The sequence below is a fragment of the Cydia amplana genome, chromosome 6 (genome assembly GCF_948474715.1).
Source record: "Cydia amplana chromosome 6, ilCydAmpl1.1, whole genome shotgun sequence".
Classification (NCBI taxonomy): Eukaryota; Metazoa; Arthropoda; class Insecta; order Lepidoptera; family Tortricidae; genus Cydia; species Cydia amplana.
In genome coordinates this window covers 1,294,525-1,317,709 of record NC_086074.1, presented here as the reverse complement: position 1 = coordinate 1,317,709, position 23,185 = coordinate 1,294,525, and the positions used below count along the sequence as shown (strand labels likewise).

The following is a 23,185-nucleotide window of genomic DNA, read 5'->3' as shown; positions in this document are numbered from 1 at the left end:
TTTCTCCAACCAAAAACGTCATTTATTTATGACACTGACAGATCAGTATCGTATCGCTGTGACATCTTATAAGCATTGTTCGAATTGGGCCGTTAGAAAGTAACCGAAATCATAGAGAAAAAAATACATAGAGTGCTCACTCCATACATCAGTTTTAGTACCAAAAAGACTATTAGCATCTAGCATCGAGTAGCGGAACTATCAGTACTGCTACTTGACAATAGATGTAGCACCGACCGGAAAGTCTTATGCTGTTGAGATAAGACTTTCCGGTCGGTGCTACATCTATTGTCAAGTAGCATTACTGATAGTTCCGCTACTCGATGCTAGATGTAGACACTGAAATTAATAGTCTGAACTGATGTATGGAGTGAGCACTCTATGTATTTTTTCTCTATGCCGAAATAGAGGCATTTAGAATACTCCCTCAAATTAACGTGATGAAATTACTACTCAGAAAACAATTTATGAAATTAAAGTCTGCCGTAGTTTCTTTGTTGCTTTGAAAGTGTTTTGTAGCGAAAAACTTTCTTTAAAGAGAAAATTCTAAATGAATTCGGTGGAATAATCTTAGTCCTCAAATAAGGCAATGTAATTAGCTTAAGTAATTAGAAACAAGAAAAAAATGCCGTACTCTCTATGGTACCCAATTCTAGTAGGCTAGAGTTTTATCCTCTTATTTTTTTAATTATGTTTTTAGGGTTCAGTACCAAAAAAATTGTCTTAAGTTAATAAAAATAAAATAAAAAACACGACTGTAGTTAAAAAGCGAACCGAAAAGCAAAAAATATTCTTTTGATATGTTAGTCACTTAATGCATGTGTTCATTTATTAGGTACAGAAATTTACAAACTTAATATACTTAGGTAAATATAAAAATTAATGGTATTGTATGCATTTAGGCCATAGGTACCCGGCTGAATGTACCTAGTACGCTGCTGGCGTTCCCTCTTTGTATGTAATTAGAATATTAGGTAAGTACAGTTAGGGTCATAAACAGCAAACGCAAAACTTCATGCACATTTAGGAACCTTGATATATTTATTGAATTTCCTCGCCTTTTGAAAGCAGTTCCACATACCGCCAACAGCTTTTATTTTTTTGGGTACTTAGTCACTTTTGTTAAAGATTATTAGATGTAGGTACTGGGTGTACCTAGGATACGAGATACATACTTACTAAACTTCGCAAGTAAAAACAGTTTAATATTAAGTTAATGTTTGGAATTCAGCAAAGCCATGCCAAGTGCAGGTTTACTCTCAAAATTTCGCAGAAACTATGCTGCACTAACTTGCCGGTAAATGGTCGGTCAGTGGTCAGTGCAAGTTCCCAAAGCTCACTAAACGAGTTTAACTCATAAAAGTACCAGTGTGTCTGTGACCTGTGACTGACATTGCATACTGACATAATATATATGTCGAAGAGGGAGAGGGGCTAATTGTGTGGGGCTATTGATAGCGGGTGGTGGGCATGGTACCTCGATGTATTACTTCACAGCCAAAATAGTAGGTATGCTACCAACGCATGAAATAAACATTCGGACCCGTTAACCATACTAGTGCCTACTATATTTCAGTACTAAATAATCAAAACGACCAATCACTATTTGGATTTGATTTAAAATAAAAAGATCACATGAAAACGTTCAAATCTTTATTTCAGTCAAACTAAACCGGTTCCAACCCTACACCTCTGACCCGAGAAGATTGAACCCGGCAACAAACTCGGCGGGACACATCTTTTCAAAACAACACATAGTTTCTTTATTTTCACAAAAGTAAGCTTCTAATGGCACATAAGAAATCAAAATAACACTTAGAATAAAACACTTAGCTACACGGTTAAAGAACGTGAGAATCTATAAGCTTTCAGAATAATCCTTCAGGTATAAGCCTTCAGAAACGTAGCGAATCAGGCACGAGCTTGGCTAACGTCCGATCTCTAGCGCGGTCCGATCAAGAAGAAGGAAGCCAGTTCCAGCGGCGGAGCCAACCGCTCCCGCCTCCAATTCAAGTTGGTAAACCTGCCTGACCAGTCTACCAACATAACGACAAAAATGCCCACTCGTGCCTACGTTCACTCAAGATACATCTCTTGACGTTCCAAAGCCTTCTACCTGTCATCTTAGTTCAACAATACGCCAATAGATGGTGGCGTTATTCACTACGAAACTTTATTATTTCGTTACAAGCAAATAATACGTAGCCAAACATTGCTAATCGACTTTATACAGGCGTCTAACTATGAACTGTAACGCTGCAATTCGTCCTTCTGGTGTCTCGCTCCGACATATATAATTTATCATTTTTCTCATGCTCTGAAAGAGGGTCATTGTTGTTCTAAAAGGCGTACAGAAAATGATACGTTTCTGCACTAGAGCATTTAACTTTCCAAGTGCGATTTTTTTTCATTTTTTTAAGATAAACAATTGAAATTTGGTTTTAAATGGATTTGTTATACATTTCCATTCTTATTTTAACCCCATTTCATAAATAACGATTCTTCTAATTCAGCGGTCGGCAACCCGCGGCCCGCGAGCCTCCCTGGCTACTTTGTATGTAATATTGACAAACGACAATGTCTGATAAAGTCATAAATATTAACAAAGCAACCGTCAACTTCGTTAACTACTATGTGGCCCTTGGCTGCCGACCGCTGTTCTAATTGAAAGCACCTTCGAGAAACAGTACCTACCTATAAAAATTATACTCGATCATGTTTTTTAAAATGACATGCATTTTACTTTCCTCGTATTCGAAATGAAAAGTAGAGAGTTTAACTCGGGTTCAAGGGATCATTTCATCCCTTGGTTAACAATCTACTATACATAGCAGCATTTCTAAATACAACAAGCAATTACTTGTGTAAATGTTAGCATTGTCTTAGGATTGTAATGTAGGTAACATTACAATCCTAAGACAATGCTGGTTTTCCAGGACTTTTGTTAGGATGTTAGGATGTTACACTGCACGTACATGTGGTTACGTAAAAAGCATGCATGCGGGATATATGGTAGCTTCGACGAATATAATATTTTCGCATAGTAACAGTGCCGCAGTGCAGTGTGCGTGCAGTTGCCGTGTGGTCGCCGGCTTTAGAATAGCGCCAACCCTCACATAGGATAAGGGTGTCGTACCAGGCGACTAAGTTCACAAACGAAGCAAGCAGTTATTTCGTTACAGGGGAGATGGTCCTCTTAGGATTGATTTGCAATCCATCTAGGAGACGGATACTCCAAATTAAAACCTAGAATAGAGCTTCTGTAAGGCGCGAGCTAAAATAAGCGGCAGATTCCTGCAGCCGACCTGTCTCCACACGTATTGGGTCGCCTTTCTTGTGGGATAAGACAATGAAGCCGAGAGGGTAATGCAGGTGCTGGGCATCCCTGCGTGTTTCCTTAATTCCGTCCCAGGCGGTGTAATGTCTTACACCATAAATCGTCTGCAATAGACGCTAAGGCATTTGATGATGATGATAGTAACAGTAGACCGACGCCTATGATGTTTGCGTAAATGCCGACACCGCACAAAAACACAGTAGGGTTTTCACAGACTTTTACACAAATGCCCAAGACTTACACTTGACTTATAAGTCAAGCTAGCCCTGTTTAAGTAGTACCGAGCTACTAAACCATAGTCTGAGTCCAGGAGGTATCTTTAGGAAGAGTTAAGTACAAGAATACGTTTTCAATGTCATTGCGGTGAAAGTATATTGAGAAATGGTCCTCGTCAATATTTACGAAATCCCCTTAGGCCTAAAGCAAATAAGGGAAACGTTTTATTTGATGTGGGGGGAAGATTGAATCTAATAATGTTTATTGTCGCATTTAAGGTAGTGATTTATTACCTACGTATTACTGTGTATACATACATGTATGTACCTAGCTTTTAAGCAATAATTATTTTATATTTCGAATTTTGGAGAAAAGTAGACACATTTTACGGCACGCTGTATTCAATCCTTTTCCGCACGAGGCCTATCATCCTCAGCGGGCGCAGCATAGGTTCCATTTTTATCGCCTGCCACTATGCCCGTCACTTTCGCACTTACATACTTGTTAGAACGTGACAGGCATGGTGACAAGCGATAAAAATGCGACCGTGCCTACCGCCGCAGACCTGAAAATTTTCCTTTCCCTGTCATCAGACTCTCGACCCCATGTTTTATTGTAGGCATTCACTGAAGATTTTATTTGTGCTTTATAAACAATTTGATCGTTATTTCCTACAGTAAAAGAGTTATTTCGACATACCTACAATAAAACTGGGTAAAATTTTAATGTAAAAATGATTTGCTTTTTACGACATTGTTTATTTTCATGAGCAGAAGCTTTGTATTTGTGATTCATATTTACGGTAATAAATGTAATCATTTTGTAAATGCTGTGGAATGTTTCTTTTGTGAAGTTTACGAATGTAATTAAAAAGGATAGTCAAAAGGGTTCTATACTTTTAGAAATATCTTGGGCCGTAGCCAATCAAATATAACGGGTCACTCTTCTTAAAGGATGACTCACGTTAGACCCGGCCGTGTCTGGGCCGGCGCTTCCGGAGCTTCATTTTCGATGGAAAACATCACGTGATGCACCTGTCATCTGTCATAGAAAAGTAAGCGCCTGAAGCTCCGGCCCGGACACGGCTCCGTCGACCCGGTTATCCTTAAATCGAAAATTGCTTTACAGGTATAGGGCAAAAATGTAAGTATCGGTATGTCAGACGGAAATATAGCAGAGCAAAAGTGTCACATGCGCAATAAAACGACCCTTTAGAAACCTGTACAATATTTTTTAAACCCCATACTGAGTTGAATTTAGAGTAGCGTTAATAAATAATAAATAAATACTTACAGCAGATAGGTACCTACTTCACTTTGATTGAATCGGTCCAACGTTAAAAGTGCTTCAAAAGTTAAACTCTTAATCGAGTCCAAGCAAAAATAGCGGGACAAAACATCAGCAGAGATAAAAAAGGTACAGTCAACAATAGAAGTCGCATCTATAATAGGATCTAGTCAAGAATCTAGTCTAGAATCTAGAATAGTCGCCTGGCGCTAATGGCTGCCAGACTAAAGTCTGAAAAAGCTAGAAACTTTCATTAACATTGAAAAATAGTTTAAATGAAAAGAGTGCTTAGTTTTGTTAACAAATTAAGTCTAGGAGGTCGATTAATATTTTGTTAGATTATACTTTGAAACTGGTTTTGATATGGCATGGCATGGACACTGACAATCCAACCTCTAGACTGAGCTTAGGCCAATTCTTTCATGAAACCGATGCTGCCAAAAATACGGGGGTGCGGGGGGACGAGGTGAGCGAATCCCGTGCCGTAATTGGTCCGTTCAAAAACACGGACCAATCACGGCACAGGATTGACTCGAAGATGGAGTAACGCTACCGTATGTGTGGCAGAGGGGGTAGCGCGACTATGCTATGTCTAGAGGTTGGATTGTCTGTGGGCATGGACGATCGTCTTGGTGATTGGACGCATCTAACCCACGACTTTCACTTCATGTCGCATGCACCAATCATCGGGAGCGATCTTCGAGGTCGTGTCAAATCAAGATCGAAACCGTAAATTATTAAATCAGATTTGGGCTCTAGGTGTTATTAACCCGGCTGTAGGTACAGTCAACATCAGATACATCCGAGCGGCCGAGGTGATCAAAATATCTGAGCACGCACTCCATAGCCCTTGATTATAGAGGCGTGTTCAGATATTTGTGAGTACTGCTGACTTGTAACCAAAAAGTGTACAATCACAATATTAAAAATAATCATAATTTATTGGTAACTAGCGACCCGCCCGGCTTCGCACGGGTTAACAAATTATACATAAATCTTCCTTTTGAATCACTCTATCTTTTAAAATAAACCGCATCAATATCCGTTGCGTAGTTTTAAAGATCTAAGCATACATAGGAACATACAGGGAAGCGACTTTGTTTTATACTATGTAGTGATAACATTGAAATTATACAAAAAATTTAATCCATTGTAGTATCCCTGTGTAATCCACAGTAGTCAACAACTTATGGTTGATTATGATTTACAGCAATAAAGTCCCGTTATCACAAACGAACGTCGATCCAGTGATGCTCCTAGCCTTATCACTCGCCAAGTACTGAATCAGATCCGCTATCTCTTCAGGCTCCGACATTTTTTTCAACACAGTGCGTTCTTTAATAAATTTCTCCCATAATTCATCGCCGTTTGTTATCCCTGCATTTTCTACTATACTCGTGTTGGTTCCCCCTACAGCTACCTCATTCACTCTCACCCCATGTGGGGCCAGATCTAAGGCAACGCAGCGAGTGAAGTGACTTACGCCTGCTTTTGTAACTGCATATGGACCTTCTAACTGTCCTATGACACGCAAAGCGGCGATGCTTGAATTATTCACGATGTTACCCTTAGTCTTGATCAGGTATGGAGCAGCGAGGTGTGTCAAATAGACCACGGAGCGTAAATTCGTGTTCATGAGTAAATCGAAATATTCCATAAGATTTTTGTCCAAGAAAGTTGCAAACCTGGCAATCCCCGCATTATTGATCAGGACGTCCAACTGTCCAAAGTTGTTGATCGTGTTTTTCACTATGGCTCTGACATCTTCATCTTTAGTGACATCTGCTATGATGATGAGAGGTTTGTTGCCGTGCTGTTCGCATTCCTTGGCGACTTCTTGTAGTTTATCTGCGTCTTTATCCACCAGGACTACCTTGGCACCTTCTCTGGCTAGTGCTTTGGCTGTGGCAGCTCCTATCCCGGAGGCAGCTCCAGTCACGATGACCACTTTACCAGTGAAACTCATTGCGTTAATATTAAATGAATGGTGTGCTGATATACAACGACTGAGCATTTTTTTAGGAAACTCTTTTTATTATGAAGTCTTATCATTATCACATATTCTTATCAAATGCATTCGACTTACCGGATCACAGTGCATTATTTTATCAGCTATTATCGTCTAAAAATAGCTGTTACAATAACATTATTGAGTTGAATACAAAGGTGTATATATAATGATTAAAATAAAAACTAAATAGTTAGGCAAACTCACTTGGTAGAACAAAAGCACTTAGTTGAACACCAATTTCTTGTAAAATTCACCATTGAGTTATTATATAGTGTTATTACTATCGAGAAGTTAGGTATATACAAAACAATGAAATTGTCCCAATCACAACTACAAGTGAACTGTAGGTATTCTTAGTACAAAATTTGCTTTGCTTAGGTTTAACTTGCTATAAATTCCTAATATACTGGGTCAACCAAATCTTGTCAGTAAATAGGAACAAAAAAAACTATACTCATCCCTTTCTGTGCTAGTACTAGTGTTAGACAAAGATAGTATGATCCTCTCTGTCTATGTTTGAAATCAAACAGACCTTTGACACACTATATGTAAGTATTTGTTTCAAAGGCAGAGAAAAACAAAAGCGGAACAGGAAAATATCTGGCAACACCATTAAGTCAAGAATAATGACAGCGCTTACTGTAATAGTCGTAACGTTGAGCATACGTTACATTTTATTCTCATATCATAACACTTGGCACAGCCATTTGCCCCATTACAGACTTGGCAACTCTTCGCTAACATAACAGTCAAGAAAATTACGATGGCAATTCGAGATACATAATGACTCCAGAGAAGTTGCAACTGTTGCAAGTTTAAAAAACATAGACAACTCCCCTTAGATTCCGCGACATAAAACTCTAAACCATCGTAGCATAAAATTTAAAATTTAAATTTTTATTTAAAACCAACAAAGGATCAATTTCGTTAGTGACACATTTTAATCTTACAACTAATGTTAGGAGGTACACACACACACTTATTAACTAAGTTAACTACATGTTTACAAATTTCATTATTCATTTAAGCACATGTGTAGTGCACCACAGTGGTTCAAGTAGGCACCATAAGCTAGCTACCACATACAGATATTAGGCACTATTACTATAATAATACCTACTTATATAGTACTACACTACAGCACTAGGTAGGTACAAGTATTTTAATTGTACGATTCTCATGACATTTCATAGTGCTACCCTCAATTTATTACTACATAATTTATTAGACGTTTATAATTTTAAGAAAATTTTTAAGCGTTGTTACATAAAAGAGGCATACCTATTCATTTAGTGTTACTATCTCCGATACCCAAATAAACAAATAATCACGGGTAACCGGGTAATGACTTTTTCATAATTCGGCACTGTTACAGAACCGATGACGAATTGTTATTTACAATATCTCATTGATCTAAGTAGGTCATAAATTTAAAAGTGGAAAAATTACTGTCTTGGGTGAGACTTGGACTCGCGTGCCACCCCCGGGCCCCGGTGATGACGTAATGCTTTCCATATAAAACGAAGCTCTGGAAGCTCCGGCCTGGCCACGGCCCGGTCTAGCGTGTGTCATCCTTAAACCTAAATGTGGTGAACGCGAGAATTTAATATGTGCTAGATCTAGTTGGATATCTTCTATGTGCCAAAGATAACTTTTCCTTTTTATCGTCGGATTGTGTTTTGAGCTTAAAAACTCTCATTAACTATTCTATTAGTTGTGCGCTTTAGAAACTTAACCAATAAATTGTTTACTTAAGTAGGATTTTAGACAATTTAAAGCATGAATAAAATACATTTTGATGCAAAAGTGTTATCTTTATTAGAATTTTTGCCAGTTTTGATTTTAGTATAATGCTTGCCTAAGATCATGGCCTTGCTTGGATATTAAGACTTGAAATTATGCTAGCTATTGTGTCGTCTGTACCTACTCTACCATCATGATCAGTAGCTTGTTTAAAGGATGCATCCTAATGGCAGTTTTCAAATTAATCATTTATTTAAACGTTGTTTTTAGGGTTCAGTAATTTCATATTTCTAAACTACTCGTGGCAGTATTCCCAGTAATATCTTACACGTGTTCTTCCTTACGTTTCATATTTAAACATTATATAAATAATTCCATTTAGAATTTCACTTGCCTTGCTTTTCCTAATGTTTAGGGCCATATTTTTTCCTTTTTCCTGGTTTAATTTAAGTTGAATTTATATACATTGGTTCAAAGATAAAAAAATAAAAATTGATTTGAAATGTTCAATTTGAGCTTTTTCGTGAGATCCCACTCAACCTAGAAACTAGACTTTGAAATTTTCGAAAAACTCTTTCGTTTTTATTTTTTGTCATTGACATCAATTTTCTCTGACAACTAATGGGGGGGGGGCTTCGATAAGAACATCACATATGACTTTTATGACATTAAGACGATTTGGTACATAGTGTAATAGGGACTAACAAATAAACATTTCGATTCTATGACTGTACCAAGAATCCTATATTAGGTTACTCTCGACTGTCATTTAGTTCTCAATGGCCTTAAAGGTCCCTTAATGTGGCCACGTACCGCTATAATGGGCTGCTTAATCGAATCACAGGGACTTGATATGGGTACTATGTTGTTAAATTCGAGTACACTATGAAGATTGATTTATTTCATTTGGTGGATTTTGGTGTTATTAGACAATGAGTTCAAGCCGGGTCTCTATTGTTTCCCAAATATTTTTAAGTCATAATGTATTGTTTGCCCGCATTTTCATTAGTCATTTGGTTCAGAACGCGTCACTTTTCAGGATTGCCATAAAACAAACCTAACCTAACCTATCTATAGGATGTCCTTACGAAAATCCTGAAAAGTTAACGGTTTCAGTTTTATGACTAATGATAATATTATGACTAACAATACATTATGACCTAAAACTTTATGGGAAACAAAGGCAGTGTTCAACCCCGTTCAGGCCACGTTGATTGATAGATAAACCATTTATTCGTTTGCCACAATACACACTTATATAAACAAATGAAAATGAGGTACTAAAAGCTAAAAAATAATCGGCAAGTCCTAGGTACCAGTTAAACCACGCTCCTCGTCAATCTAGACTAGTAGAGCATTGATCAGGCAATAAATAAAAGTGACGTCAATGTCCTGTCATAACTAGGTCTAAATCGTAAATAATATAAATCTATTTTAATAAAAATCGTTACAAGTATTGGGGTGATCCAAACCAGCCACCGTGCCCGCCTACAACGACAGTACAAGACGTCATCGCGCGCCAGCGCGCGGCGCGGCGGGCAGCAGTACGCAGCGCACGGCCATCGTGAACGCTACATGCACTGTTAAAATAGAGACCTAGTCTCTCCGAAACATGTCGCGCGAGTGACTAAAAACACGTGAGTTAAACTGTAAATAGCTCAATATAAATCAGATTTATGCACATAATGATGAAATCAGAATCGGCCGCAACGTGTTCGACAAGGAAAACTGATAAACAGATTTATTTTAAATTCAACTGGCTGTCGTTGCCAGTCTCAACTTCAATAACAACCCAACAAAGAATTCATATCTACTTGTATAAGAGTAGATTAAACAATATAACTGAACATTTTTTCCTGTGCACACTTGCTTAGGGATATAAGGCGTACTTAAAACACACGGGGCGGTAAGATGCCACACAACGCAACGATTCGTGTCATTTTAATTTTAATGTATCATTAACCCTAGAGCCTGTACTTACTTATTCCGTTAGCTCAGCAACCCACAATGAGACTTGGCCTCCGACACAAGACAGCACCACTTTTCCCGGTCCTGTGTGACAGTAGGCCGCAGGTATGGCGCCATCGCTCGAAGATTGCACCATACGTTTGGCCTTGTCTTGAGTAGATGGCGTTAATTTATGACACATATCAGTGAAAGAATAAGGATCAAAGTCAAATAGCGTTCTAACCAGGGCTCGGAAACCGTTTTATTTTTCAAACCGGTTTCATTCATTCACCCGGGAATGAAAAGGATTTCGTTTCCGTTTGCGGTTACCGGTTAAAGAACTGTTCTATTGTGAAACTGATTTATGCCATATTCGTTCGCCTTCCGTTTTCGTGGAACGAAATTAACCGGTTAAATTGTAAATATCGAAGCGAGATAAAACGAATAAGTATTGCTATCTCTTTCACGTAAGACAACGAACTTAACCGAGAGTCTCCGAAAGCCGGCAGTAACCGGTATTATATCGTTCCCTGCGAACCATTAAATTCCGTTCCCTCTTCTTACCGGTTAGGCGAGAGAACGTAATTATTTAGTTCCCGTTCCATCTTTTAACCGATTTTTTAATGAACGAAATAATATAACGATATTAACAGATTTTTCAATACCGGTTCCGAGCCCTGGTTCTAACCTGGTTTTAATCTTGGATGGCAGTAAATCTACTGTGGCTACATAATTTACTTTGACAATGCGCCTCTAGGTATTTCAAATTCTCTTTGCCCTAGGTATCCCCGCGGTGCGCAGCGCGGCCCGTGTGTTTTCCGCTTAAATTAGAATGCTTCATTTCTCCTGTATTCGAGAAACCGGTCCTATTCAAACGAAACGAAATGAGGCCCATGAAATATGTTATATTTGCTGCAAAATCCTACTAAACGGGCGAATCCAATCATTCTTAGTCGGTAGTGGGAATAAGAGCAAAATATTTACTTTTGAAAAGCGCGATATGAATTTATGTTTATTTCTTGAAATTTATTAATATATCGGTTAGTAACTGGCTTATTGATTTTAATTTTACTTGTTGTCTACACCAGCGGTCGGCAACCCGCGGCCCGTGAACCTGTCACTTGCGGCCCGCGAGCCTCCCTGGCTATTTTGTATGTAATATTGACAAACGACAATATCTGATAAAGTCATAAATATTAACAAAATGCGGCCCGCGTCAACTTCGTAAACTACTATGTGGCCCTTGGCTGCTAAAAAGTTGCCGACCGCTGGTCTACACTACCATCACTATTTGAAGGGTACACGGAAAGAACATGTATAGTTTTTTTTTTCAATAATGAGATTTTAATCTCTGTAATTATTAATAAGTACCTATATCTCCTTTTTTTCTCACTTTAAAATTATATAGTTAATTATGTACATCGTTCCTTTCAAACCGCTATAACTCAAAATGTTGTCAGAGTGACTAGACATGTTCTTTCCGTGTATCCTTCAATTATAGTTTTGCTGGCATTGCCTTCTGTCCGTTATCGTCCGAAAAATTAAAACTTAGATTCTACTCCTCAAACTAGACAATGTTTGTTCAGCGACTTTTAAAAATAACTTGTGGTTTGTATTTTAAAACACTTTAAAATTTAATCGAACACGCAATGTATTACGAAATTGATTATGCCTGTACGGTGACAAGACTGACGGGCAATGTCAATTAGACGGAATTTAAAGTACATTGAAAATATTATTTAGTTTGTTTGAAAAAGGGACAATTTTAAGACTACATAATTTCAAAAAGTTGTTGAACAAAAGTTTTATTGTTTGAGGAGTAGAATCTACGTTTTAATTTTTCGCCCGCGTTATAGGCCACACACTGTATAATGTTTTGACGCATACATTCCAAAGTAAGTCTGTAACTTACACGTTTCGCTGTCAAGACCCCTGTTATCGTATATCATATTAGTTTTCGCCCACAATAGATTTAATCTGCCTGCTTTGAATATTATGTATAGGTCTAAAAATAGTTCTGTTTCTTTGATACTTCTAAATTGAATGTTTTATTGTGTTGTGAGCTATTCTAGGTCTATATTCTATTCAATGATTCTGAAAATATTTCAAATAAGTAAGCAAAATAGATAAAATAGATAAAAGTACACTTGTTCAAAGAAAAATTAATATAGCTGTACGTTACTGATGAAAACAAGGAATCCTTCAGTACTAGAGGCCAATTCAAACGTAAATTTTAATATCTACATAATGTCCTATTGTTAAAATTCGCGCGTGCGTTTCTTTCGTCTTTCTTCGTATAGAATGATATCATTAGGGTCCCGTAGCCAAATGGCAAAAAACGGAACCCTTATGGATTCGTCAAGTCTGTCTGTCTGTCTGTCCGTCCGTATGTCACAGCCACTTTTTTCCGAAACTATAAGAACTATACTGTTGAAACTTGATAAGTAGATGTATTCTGTGAACCGCATTAAGATTTTCACACGAAAATAGAAAAAAAAACAATAAATTTTGGGGGTTCCCCATACTTAGAACTCAAACTCAAAATTTTTTTCATCAAAGCCATACGTGTGGGGTATCTATGGATAGGTCTTCAAAAATGATATTGAGGTTCCTAATATCATTTTTTTCTAAACTGAATAGTTTGCGCGAGAGACTCTTCCAAAATGGTAAAATGTGTCCCCCCCCCCCTGTAACTTCTAAAATAAGAGAATGATAAAACTACAAAAATATATGATGTACATTACCATGCAGACTTCCACCGAAAATTGGTTTAAACGAGATCGTTTAAGTAGTTGTTTTTAATACCTACGTCATAAATCCCCTAAATACGGAACCCTTCATGGGCGAGTCCGACTCGCACTTGGTCGCTTTTTATGTTTGAATTAGACTCCAGATATCAGCCTGTAGGTGTACGTAAGTCTTTTTTAAGATCTCGAGGACATGTCTTTGTTCAGTGTAGCTATTTTTATACTACGGGTGCTTAGTAAATTGAAAAATATCTTACTCAAAAGTTTTACTTGGCTATCAATGATTTATAACTAATATCATTCTTGGATACAGATACAGCAGAAATAGAGAGGCGCATAACATCGAGTTGGAAACGCTACTGGTCACTAAAACATTTGTTCAAATCAAAAATGCCAATACCACTTAAAAAGAAACTTATGGACTCATGCATCCTACCAACATTGACATACGCCTGCCAGACGTGGAGTCTAACTAAAAAAAAATGCTCAAAAAATTTCGGTTTGTCAAAGAGCGATGGAGAGAAGCCTACTCAACATCAAGAGGAAAGATAAGATCAAAAATAAGAACATTCGAGAAAGAACGAAAGTAATTGATGCATTACAGTTTGTCAAGAAAATGAAGTGGAGATGGGCAGGACACATTGCACGCTACGATAGCTCGAGATGGGCGAAACGAGTGACAGAGTGGAGAGGACTGGGGAGTGGGGATAGACACGCAGGACACCCGCTCAAGCGCTGGGTGGATGATATAAAGAAAATTGCTGGCATGGGGTGGCCACATGTGGCCCAAGACCGAGATAGGTGGCAAAAGCTGGAGGAGGCCTTCACCCAAGAGGGGATCCCAAAATAATATTATTTTAGTAGACTGTTATAACATGGTTAAAACTGTTCAAAGGGATCACAAATAAAAGGCTTTTTTATTTTATTTTTTTATTTGTTTTATCAATGATTTATACTTAAGACGGCAGAAAGACAAAAAACATTTATATTTGGTAAGCTCCAAAAATGTATACTTACAGAAAATGTAGTGAATATCTAAATACCTCTTTGCTATAAGAAAAAGATGAATACGAGATAAGAATCCGAACATAAATAAATGACACAGTTTATTTACTTTCCCTTAGGTATTTGTAACAATATGTTCTCCACATTACAATCAGAATAATATACTCGTAAGGGCAGTGAGATGGATTATGGATTTTCAGACACCTGTCTAGAGATTCCGACCCTTCCGGGATATTTGCTGAAATGCTGAAGGGAATTTACGGGTATTTTATTGCGGAGACGCGAGGGATAAGCGAGGGCGTTTCATTGGACAAATCTGATCACACAGACAATAATAAGTAACTTAAGGGCCACTTGCACCATCCCACTAACCCGGGGTTAACCGGTTAAACCTGGAGTTACCATGGTTACCAGTATAATTCAACACTAGGTTAATGGTTTAACCGGTTAACCCCGGGTTAATGGAATGGTGTAAGTGGCGTTAAGCCGCATTACTGACGGATCACCTCAGCTATAATATAGAGTATGCATTTATGCAATGTAATGCAACAACTAGTGTAAAAATTACGAGGTGTGTGTTTTGCGTTAATCACTGGACCCTTTCTATACGGCTACCATCAGTTTGACACTGACATAAACGCCGTCGAGAACGTAATTTACTTTCTATACATCTCGCTCGTACTCGCATATTGGAAACGAGATGTATAGAAAGTAAATTACGTTCTCGATAGCGTAAATGTCAGTTTTGACACTGTCGGTGACTCAAGAGTCAAGGTACGGGCTCTGATCATCCCCGGTTATACGTGGCTCCCAACGTGGGCCTAAATTTCGATAAAAATATGACGTTTATAAAAATCCAAAGCAGCTTAGACTCTATTGGCTGAATTGTTTTCTGTTTGAATTGCATATTTTTTTAAAGCCATTTCAATGACTTGGACCATCGAAATTATGTGCGGATGAAGCCCAGCATGTGAACCGCTCACAATGGCGACGGCGCGTGCCGAGTCCACTGCAAGACGCTGTGCTAGATTAACGGGGTTATTCTTTTATTACTTCCTTTCTTTAACTCACGTTCTCTAGTTTGTTCAATTAATTTGCTATGATGTAAATATGTAATAAGTTCTAAGCTATCTAGATAATAAGTTAGATATAAGAAGACTAAATATTTGTACACCTATATGGTAGATCACAGAGTACTGTATCAACTCACTGTCATCTGTATATAACCTGTGTTTCACATATAAATATTACTTACTTACTTATGTACTTCATGTTCAATCCTAATGTACAAGTTAGAAGAATTTCACGAAATCGGACGTCGATTTGTTGCTTAAATAGTGTTTTAGTTTTCAGTTATATTTTGTTATTTCTGTCATATTTAACCTTATTTCGTGGTTCATAGAGTCGAAATTCAATAAACGGTTTACAAAACCCTTTTCTGAGCAGGTAGTTTTTGCTTGCAATGTTGCAATACGAGTAGAAAATTAGAAATACAGTAGGTATACCTACATGCTACTATCAAAATAGTATTTTGTATAAGACTTCAAATACTAATACTTTATGGTTTATTATATAATTTGATAGCAATAAATATAAAGTGCTAGTAATAAAAAATAAAAGCAATAAAGAGTATAAAGAGAAGACTGTACGATAAAAACTGGCCATGCATGATCTGGTAGGTATACATACAATATTCTTACCAATTGCACATTATTAAACAGTTCTTATATTTTTAATAATCTGTAGATATAACGCCGTGTGCCTGCTATACGGCCACAATTCAAAATTTTTAATTTTCTGGATTATTGCAGATTCGTATTCAAAATTGTTCAATTTACGACCTTATTTCGAGAGCCATAGCAAAAAAGGTCTTTAAGAGCCTTTTTCACACAAGTGGCCTTATGGATTTGACCATAAATTGTCAGACGATTCCCTGCAATACAGCCACTTGCCAGTCTGCCGTCTGGCGTTCGCACGTGAACTAACGGCCCTTTTGAGTTGTGGCTATATAGCACACGTTTTAAATGAAGCTTTTGAGTTGCGTCCTAGAAAATAATAATTAGTTGAGTGATAATTACGATGAATCACTATAAATATAAAAGAAACAAACGGCAATTGGTTGTGTCACAGCAGTAAGTATTACACTTATTATTACAAAATTACCAGCTCGCCACCGAAACTACCACAACGCAACAAAATGATTAAGCAAATCTCAACTTTGTTTTCTTACAAGTGCGGTTCAATATGGCTCATCAGTGAGGGTCGTGAGCCTAATACATATTTTTACCCGTCTGAAGAAAGATAAGTATTGAGCATGTTTTCAAAGAGTGTGTATGTATTTAACTAACATTTTATTGTATATAATATTATGTGTGTCTAATTCTATAGCACGCTTTACTGCCAATAATATGCAACGGATTTTATTGTGTGAGGTAAATTACTAACTGTGTTCGGGATGGTTGTATTCGGGATGGTGTCATAATATTGGAATTTTGTTAAATATTATAATAACTGCTTTTATTTTGGGGACTTTGGCGCCAAAAATTAAATCACGTGGAAAGTCGTTACTTTGATATATTTACATTTACTTATTTGATAATGGTAAAGGCATTTTCGTGGTAATGACTGTGTTTAATGTTTTTTTCGGTGTGTGTCCTAGCTATTCAATTTATTTCCATTAAAATGCTTTTATGAAGGATGATAGAAACTAGATATAGCTATGTTTTATATGCTTGCTTGTTTTAGAATTAGATCTAAAATTTCGAGGACTACGAGTAGATCTGCTAACACACGTAATGCCACCTCGGACAGTCTCTCTCGTGTGACACCTTTGTCAAAAGCGAAGGATTCACCAGAAAACAGAATTACCTATGATTAAGTTTAGTGTCCAGTAGTTACGTGTTATTGATTTGTATTGTGTAAGTACTAAATATTGGCCTTTTAAACGAAAATATACAGCAATTTACTACCTTTGTATTTTGTAAGTCTACTTAAAGAAGACTGATTATTACATAGGTTAAATTGATTCTACTAAAGTAACGAAAACACAATATTTTGTATATCAACGCTTTTTTTATTAGTGCTAAGTTGAAATACATTGTGATATTCGTTATTTCTTGTACTGATTACTTATAAGAAGTTACCTACTTGTAAGAATTAACTTACTGAATACATTATAATAAATAAATTGCCTGCAATGTTCTTAAAAAAGATGTTGATTTCACAAATTAGCAAGGAACAGTATTGTGTTTTGATTTCTTATTTTATAATATAGTAGGTATTCTAAATACTTTTTATTATTTTGAATGTTTAAAAAAGAAGTTTCAAAGTTTTATTTGTTCAAATTTTATAAAGAACCTTTTAAACAATTAATATTATTTGGTAATGACATGGTATAATGTTGCTGATTATAAGCTAGTTACACATAATATCGCATACAGTGATCTTGTTCCTATCAAAGTTGATAAAATAAAGGGATTTTAACTATTTTGGTGTTTTTATTTATATTTGCATGGTAACCTTTATCCAATAATTTTGTTTAAATTTGGCCGCATCTCTAAATCTTTAAAAAACGTTTCTGCAATACGGCCACAACTCTAAATACCTCTCTTTCGTGCCTTGTGTCTTAAAAAATATACATTTCTTTTAAAAAGTGGCGTGGTCATAAGGAGGGTTATATCATTCCGAGTAAAAAAAGCTAAATTTTAAATTCATAGACCTAAAACTAAAGGAGTAAGATCCTATTAAACACCCTGAACTATACTCTCACAACTTTGAGACGCGATTTCTCGTAAAAACGGTTTTTTGAGATGTGGCAGTGTAGCAGGCACACGGCGATAAGTCCTATAAGTATAATTATAATTAAAATTCAATCAATTGTCAATCATATTACTGATATTACCTACAATGTATGTGTGAGTTTTCTCGAATGGGTATATTTTATCGAATAAATATTCTGTCAATAAGAAATGTATTTTTTTAATCGTATTATTTTTTAACTTACGTAAGCCAGGCATCTAGGTATTAAGTATTATAGTAAACCATGTAAAAATTGATAAATAATCATGTGTATCTGCCGCTGCATTTGTTACAATTTCTTGTGTAGACGTGTTCACCTTATTAAACCGACATAAAGCTTATAATTGGTTGTGGCAGTTCTGATAATGGTTTGGGAACCTACTTGTTTTCGGCGATATCAGACAAAAGGGTATTGGAAAACAACACGTTCTACTGAATGGAACACCAGCGGCCGGCATTTATTACCTGAACACTCGTGTGAAAGTGACCCAAGTGAACATGAATGATTACCAATTTTGAGATCTATCTTAATGTTCTTGACAATATAATCGCTAGGTAACCAAGGTAGCATGGGTTTTTATTTTTTTAAGGTTCTCCCGTGAAATCCTTCGTTTCGAATGCCGCTTGTGTGTACTTTTTTTTTGCGTCGTTGGCAGATTTGCTGCTTTCGCTCAGCAGTAAATTGATAATAATAAGAAATAACCACGAAGTAATTCATAGTTATTTTCTTAACTGTCATTTTTAGGGTTCCGTAGCCAAATGGCAAAAAACGGAACCCTTATAGATTCGTCATGTCTGTCTGTCTGTCTGTCCGTCTGTCCGTCTGTCCGTCTGTCTGTCCGTCCGTATGTCACAGCCACTTTTCTCCGAAACTATAAGAACTATACTGTTGAAACTTGGTAAGTAGATGTATTCTGTGAACCGCATTAAGATTTTCACACAAAAATAGAAAAAAAACAATAAATTTTTGGGGTTCCCCATACTTCGAACTGAAACTCAAAAATTTTTTTTTCATCAAACCCATACGTGTGGGGTATCTATGGATAGGTCTTCAAAAATGATATTGAGGTTTCTAATATAATTTTTTTCTAAACTGAATAGTTTGCGCGAGAGACACTTCCAAAGTGGTAAAATGTGTGTCCCCCCCCCTGTAATTTCTAAAATAAGAGAATGATAAAACTAAAAAAAATATATGATGTACATTACCATGTAAACTTCCACCGAAAATTGGTTTGAACGAGATCTAGTAAGTAGTTTTTTTTTTATACGTCTTAAATCGCCTAAATACGGAACCCTTCATGGGCGAGTCCGACTCGCACTTGGCCGCTTTTTTAACTAATATAGGTAGTATTTGTCTGCACATCTATTCTTCACGAAACTATATTACTTACACAATTATACATGTATAAAATGTATTTCTTTGATTGAAATATGATTATATTAATTATGTAATTAATAATGAATATGTTAGCTTAAAAGCAGTAATGGTTTTAATTTAAACTAGGGACGATTAGGTTTAAAATTAAAAATAGTAGACAATATAGGATAGGGACACCTACTTCGATTAATATATTGTATAATAAATAAATAATATAAATAAGTAAATAAATATTATAGGACATTATTACACAAATTGACTAAGCCCCACGGTAAGCTCAAGAAAGCTTGTGTTGTGGGTACTCAGACAACGATATATATAATATACAAATACTTAAATACATAGAAAACAACCATGACTCAGGAACAATTAAATATCTGTGCTCATCACAAAAATAAATGCCCTTACTGGGATTCGAACCCAGGACCGCGGCTTCACAGGCAGGGTCACTACCCACTAGGCCAGACCGGTCGTCGCATCGTCCGTTGTATAGTTGGCTAAATATGTTATATCAACACAGTTATAAATAATTTAAAAAAAATCGTACGCCAAACGAGTTCATCTGAAGTCAACATTCAATATTAGACCTTACATACCCAGACCTAGAGCATTGATTGGGTAAACCTGTTTCGGATCCGTTCGGGCCGGTGTTAAGTACCCGTGTAAACGGAGATACGTATCTGAGAAACGTGTCTTGGGAACGTTTATTGGAGACGTATCCGGATCCCGGCGGTTCCGTGTAAATCGTGTTCTTAGCACCCGGGCTTAAGAACACGGGTATTCGTTTCGGCGTGTAACACGGATACCGGGAGCCCTAGTACCTACAGTAGGCATATGAATCCAGAAGTTCTTTTGCCAGTTGAGACTTTAATTTTCGGGCTCATGATGCTCTTAAAGTAACTAAAATATTTTAAACATAATTTCTTCTTTTTCTGGCAATCATAAAATTATTTAATAAAAAATCACTACCAAAGTTGATGTTCAAAAGCACTTCCCAAAGAAAAAAGTCCCGTACGTTTCCCATCGTCTCCGCTTCGTCTGGCGTTTGTGATGTCCGATTGTCATCTTGGTTTCATCATGACCTTCTAGAGTCTGTGCGGAAAGAGAAGAGTCGTAGAATGTATTCGATCCCATACATTTCACGACTCTTCTCTTTCCGCACAGACTCTATACCTACGTCTGGTACACTTATCTGTTTCAGCTACAACAATAAACACAGCTTCGCGGGCCAGCGGGCGAAGATAATTAGCGGGGCATTAATGGCGCCGTCTTAAACAGCCGCGTGAGGGCTTGGCTGAGTGACAGCGGGGAATATAAGAAATAGGTATATTTTTGCGTAAATACGGGTCAAGGGGCAAGGGGCTGGTAGAGTGACCTTGGGCAAGTCACGCCCAGCAAGAAAGCCAAAAATGCATCAGTATGATGAATTAAAAGAACAGTCATAACGAAATAAGTCATCTTCCTCGCGTTGTCCCGGTATTTTGCCATCGCTCATGGGAGCCGGGGGTCCGCTAGGAAACTAATCCCATGAAATGGCATAGGCACTAGCTTTTACAAAAGCGACTGCTATCTGAACTTTCAACCCAGAGGGTAAACTAGGCCTTATTGGGATTTGTCCTGTTTCCTCACGATGTTTTCCTTCACCGGAAAGCGACTGGTAAATACAATCAAATGATATTTCGTACATAAGTTCCGAAAAACTCATTGGTACGAGCCGGATCGAGTTCGAACCCGCGACCTCGGGTTTGAAAGTCGCACGCTCTTACCGCTAGGCCACCAGCGCTTAAATTACGGCGTGCCTACGGCCTTTTAAGGATGACTCACGATAGACCGGGCCGGGGCCGGGCCGGAGACTTGCGGCGCTGCGTTTTCTATGGAAAGCACCACGTGATCACCGATCAGCCGTCATAAAAAATGGCATGTCGGACGCCTCAGCCCGGGCACGACCTGGGCACGCCCCGGTCTAGCGCGAGTCATCCTTTAGTTATGATTCGGGTTGGACGACGGATGATATTTCTTTTTATTTATCTACGTGAAACTGTATCTTTAACTGTGTCAGTTTTGATGACGAAATATATCAGGTTAAGGACATTTATTTGTCATATGCCGAGTACATGATGAGTTTCTTTGGTAGAATACTTCCTTTAGCAGTAGCAACGAACCCTAGATCGATTCTCCCTGAGCAGATCAGCTGCGTCTGACAGCAATGTATAGATTAGCTACTGTCTCGCGCTATTATGCGCTGAAAATAGACCGCTATTTATTCACATTATGACGATATTCTAAGTTCCATGCTAAAAATGTCCTATACGGCTACCATCAGTTTGGCACTGAATAAACGCCATCGAGAACGTAATTTACTTTCTATACATCTCGCTCGTACTCGCATATTAGTGCGAACGAGATGTATAGAAAGTAAATTACGTTTTCGATAGCGTATATGTCAGTTTTGACACTGTCAGCGACTCATGGTACGGGCTCTGGAGAGAAATTTAGAGAAAGCTAAGGATTTGGTTATACCTAACCAAATTGCGTTGCGCTCACATGTTGGGGAACATTTTGGAAAATAAAAAGGCTTCTCCAGATAGAACAAAGTTAAAATTCAAAATGATAGTGTATTGTGTCATGAAGGTGCACTTGTCACTTGGGCCTGCCACGATAGCAGAGGATGCTGGTTCGATTCCAACCCCTGCCGGCCACTCTTCAATATTAGTGCGACAGTGACAGTTGCGTTTCGATCGCTACGGTGCGTAAGCGATTGGCATGTTGGCTACGCGGCCTGGGCACTGGAGGCCTTGGTCACTTTTTCTTTGTAGGTATATGACATATATTTCGATTTGTATGTCGTAGGTATTCACCATGTGGCAATAGTAAGCTTCGCGGCGTTAACTAGCTGGAACGTATTAACACCATTACGAGTACCGCACCCTCCTCATATTCGTCACTTTGACACCACCCAATTAATGTTTGACTGATCCTAATTGCTTGCAGATACGCGTCAAGTGATCAAAGCAAGTTTGATCCGTAATTTGATGCTTCGTCGACACCGTGGCTTTCATACAGGATGCTTCCTGTAACAGGAGCAATAAATTAAACTAAAGGCTGTACTCCTCAAACTGACCAACATTTGTTCAGCAACTTTTAAAAATTATGAATCCTTTAGACTTCCTCTTTTTCATACAAAATAAATATTGCCTTCAATGTACGCTGACATCAGTGTGTTTGACGTTGCTTGTCACGCTTTAAACATAACAAAATTTGCAATACATTGCATCTTAGAATAAACTTTAAAGTGTAATAAAAATCAAAACATGAGTTATTTTCAAAAGTTGCTGAACAAATGCCGAACAAATTTGAGGAGTACAGCCTACAGTTTAATTTATTGCTCCTGTTACAGGAAGCACCCTGTATATCGTTCAACGCATTATGTAGATTGAGCACAATTTCCTGAAGTGTTGATGCTTAGCTGGGTTAAAATATATCGTTCAGTGATCACTGATCATGCAATAAGAATGACACGTTAGATCGGGCCGACCGGGCCGTGTCCGGGCCGGAGCTTCTGGCGCTTAATTTTCTATGACAGACAGGTGATCGCGTTATGCTTTCCATAGAAAACGAAGCTCCGGAAGCTCCGACCCGGACACGGCCCGGTCTAACGTGAGTCATCCTTTAAGGTACCGTTTGAATATAGATTTGTTGTATGGAGGTTGCTCGTC

The 23,185-nt window shown here is 37.6% G+C and overlaps 2 protein-coding genes across 2 annotated transcripts in view; both read right to left on the bottom strand.

Moving 5' to 3' along the window:
* The window catches only part of LOC134648615 (somatostatin receptor type 2), a 358,966-nt gene that overhangs the window by 265,415 nt on the left and 70,366 nt on the right, over positions 1-23,185 (bottom strand). The gene's annotated exons all lie outside the window — the stretch shown is intronic.
* LOC134649186 (3-oxoacyl-[acyl-carrier-protein] reductase FabG-like) lies at positions 6,043-6,806 on the bottom strand. The gene has a single exon (XM_063503903.1). The coding sequence runs from the start codon at positions 6,804-6,806 to the stop codon at positions 6,045-6,047; it is 762 nt and encodes a 253-aa protein (XP_063359973.1). The 3' UTR covers positions 6,043-6,044.

Coding starts and splice junctions, on each gene's coding strand:
- LOC134649186 (XM_063503903.1), bottom strand. CDS start 6,806: ATGAGTTTCACTGGTAAAGTGGTCATCGTGACTGGAGCTGCCTCCGGG.